Source organism: Moschus berezovskii, chromosome 16 (assembly GCF_049115385.1).
Source record: "Moschus berezovskii isolate FMDL1 chromosome 16, NW_MosBer_1.0, whole genome shotgun sequence".
Classification (NCBI taxonomy): domain Eukaryota; kingdom Metazoa; phylum Chordata; class Mammalia; order Artiodactyla; family Moschidae; genus Moschus; species Moschus berezovskii.
Window position 1 is genome coordinate 32,157,656 of NC_142475.1, and position 2,501 is coordinate 32,160,156.

At 49.9% G+C, this 2,501-nt stretch overlaps 1 protein-coding gene across 1 annotated transcript; it reads right to left on the reverse strand.

Moving 5' to 3' along the window:
• Nucleotides 1-332: 332 nt before the first annotated feature.
• On the reverse strand, nt 333-1,771 carry LOC148775240 (endogenous murine leukemia virus Env polyprotein from Emv-2 locus-like). Its single transcript, XM_088844575.1, has 2 exons — nt 1,633-1,771; nt 333-1,378 (listed from the first exon to the last, which is right to left on the reverse strand). The coding sequence occupies exons 1-2, from the start codon at nt 1,769-1,771 to the stop codon at nt 333-335; spliced, it is 1,185 nt and encodes a 394-aa protein (XP_088700701.1).
• Between the last annotated feature and the right edge of the window lie 730 nt (nt 1,772-2,501).

The window sequence follows — 2,501 nt, forward strand, 5'->3', positions numbered from 1 at the left end:
CTGACTGAAGGATTGTGTAATTTCTGCCTTGTAGGATCAGGGCTGAGGTTTCTACCCCTGTAGCCCCGGCTATGTCCAGTCCCACCATGGATGACAAGAGAACTGAGGCTGTTCCAATAGCTCACCTAGTCCTAGATGGGAGAGGGGAAAATGCCAGTTCTATTTGAGTCTCTTCATAATAGGTCATCTTAGGAAACAGCTGGACCATCACACAGTAGTCTTTTCCAGAATTTATAACAGTGCCATGAATACAGGGAGTAAGACATGCTGAGCAAGCCCACCACCCAGTGGGGGCTGAATAGTAAGAGCCGTTGGACACCGGAAGGGTACTGTTACACAACCCCGCAGGGGCTTGAGCTCCTGGAGATAATAACACACGTGCCTGCTCCCATTACCTGTTGGAGTGAGATTGTTCCCCATTGTCCCCATAGGCATTGAGTTTGGTTGACCACAGTGTGGTTGTTAGTTATGGCTATCCCTGAATAGAAGGGTGGGTGTGCATCTAGGCAGAGCCAGCATTCTCTAGTGAGATTAGGTCGGGAAGCATTGAGGACTTCAAAGGTTTTGACAATGAGGTCCCAGATCGGGTAGTTTTGGAATGAGGAGGACCTGGCAGGAGCAACGGTCACTGTGGTGGGTGATGGAGGCCCAGTTGGGTTTTGACCTGGTGAGTGGGCTGTGGGTGCTGAGGGAGGGACTAGGACAGGGGTGGGGTCCATGCCTCTGGTGGTCTGCTGATAAGGGGGTTCTTTTTTGAGGAGGACAGTGAATAAGCCTCCAGGGTTGTGATCATAGGTTTTTAATCCCCAGGTTTTGCCTGTTTCCCATGTTTGGTCTTGCTGGCCCTGAGAAGTAAACGTGATTTTAACAGGGTTACACCCATTTTTGGCTTGTTTTGGGCAAGTTTTTACCCTCCGACCATTATAGTAGCTGTCTTTAGTATCATTTCGAGCGACCCGGATAAGATCGTCTTTGACTGGGGGGTCCCAGTAAATGTCCCCGGTACTCACACAGGACCAAAATTTACAAAAGTAGCCATTGGCTCCCCCACATTGCTTCCTCCAGTCTCTATCAGAGGAACCCCTCCCAGAATATTTCCCGGGACACACATTGAAGTAGTTATGTCGTGCCCCCCAAGCACTCTGATCTGGGAGCAAATCTAATAGGTCAAATCCTAATTCTGGGAACCAGAAATTTTCAGGGGTTATATTTGACTTTTGGACCAAAATTTCACCCGTTGAGGTGTCTTTTATCATCCAGGTGAGATTAAAGGGTTGATGAGGGTTGGCAGGGTTGGCAGTACATACAGTAAGCAGTGTAGTCAGAATCAGGAGCTCTTGAGCCAGATTAATCGGAAGAAGCTGCAGAGCGAACGTAGCTGATTAGGATATTAGGCAGAGGAGAACCAAGGTGTAAAAGTTGATCTCAGTGTCAGTATAGGAAATGAAGTTTCCCTGTAGACGGAAGTCAATGATAGCCTGGGTGAAAGAGTCGAAGTCAGTTATGGGAGTGGCAAGCCAGAGGTCTTACAAGAGGTCAGACAGAAAATTTTCAAGGCTGGCTAAGGTAAGAGACATGTAGAGTGGTAGGTCACTACAAAAGAGTAGTAGCACCCCAGAAGTATGGTGCAACCAGCGATGTAGGTGAGGGCCAGAAAGAGGCAGAGAGCGAGGAACCACACGGGTTGGGCGACTGAAGCGAGGCCTGTGGCAAAAAGTACAGCCAGGAGGGTGACTGGAAGCAAGTCCCACCAGTTGAGCTGGATAGTCATTACTCGCCTATGGGCAGAAGGGGTATCTTGGTTATAGTGAGTTCGACAGGCCCGGAAATTTTGGAAGTATAGGTATGGGTATTCGTGGACTGAGGAGGGATAATGCCATGTAAGGGGGCCCGTTTAAGCCTGATGATGTGATACCACGGTTCGTGTCCCAAAAGTTTGGCCGCTGTGGGGGTGGTGAGAATCACAGTGAAAGGGCCAGTCCACCACGGTTGGAGGGGGTTAGGTGTTAGCGTCTTTAAGAGAACCTGGTCTCCCAGTGCCAAGGTAGTTAACTGAGGCTCCTGATCTGTGTCGCTAACAGGCTGGGGTAGGGTGCGATCTGCTTGTTCCCACAGCAGGGATCGGAGGAGTGTGAAATAGGGCAGATAGGTTCCGAGAGGTGGTAGTGGGGGATCTGGGAGATTGGCGAGCAGATACAGCCTGCCGTACAGCAGCTGGAATGGCATGAGGCCCATCTTGGAGTAGGGAGTTGTTCGGATGCGAGTGAGTGCTGCTGGCAGAAGGTCAACCCACGAGAGGTGTAACTCGGAGGACAATCTTTCCAGGTGGGTCTTGAGAATGCTGTTGGTCCGTTCAACCTTGCCCAATAATTGAAGCCTGTAAGGGACATGTAGGTGCCAGTAGATATTTAATGATTTAGTGACCTGTTGAGTTACCTGGGAGACAAAGGCTGGGCCATTGTCAGATTGAATGGAGTTAGGCAGGCGAAACCTCGGGATGA

Excerpts from the sequence above, each read along its gene's own strand:
- LOC148775240 (XM_088844575.1), bottom strand. The coding sequence starts at position 1,771 with ATGACTATCCAGCTCAACTGGTGGGACTTGCTTCCAGTCACCCTCCTG. Across the intron at positions 1,379-1,632 it reads GGCCCTCACCTACATCGCTG|CTACGTTCGCTCTGCAGCTT; the intron begins GTTGCACCATAC and ends TATCCTAATCAG.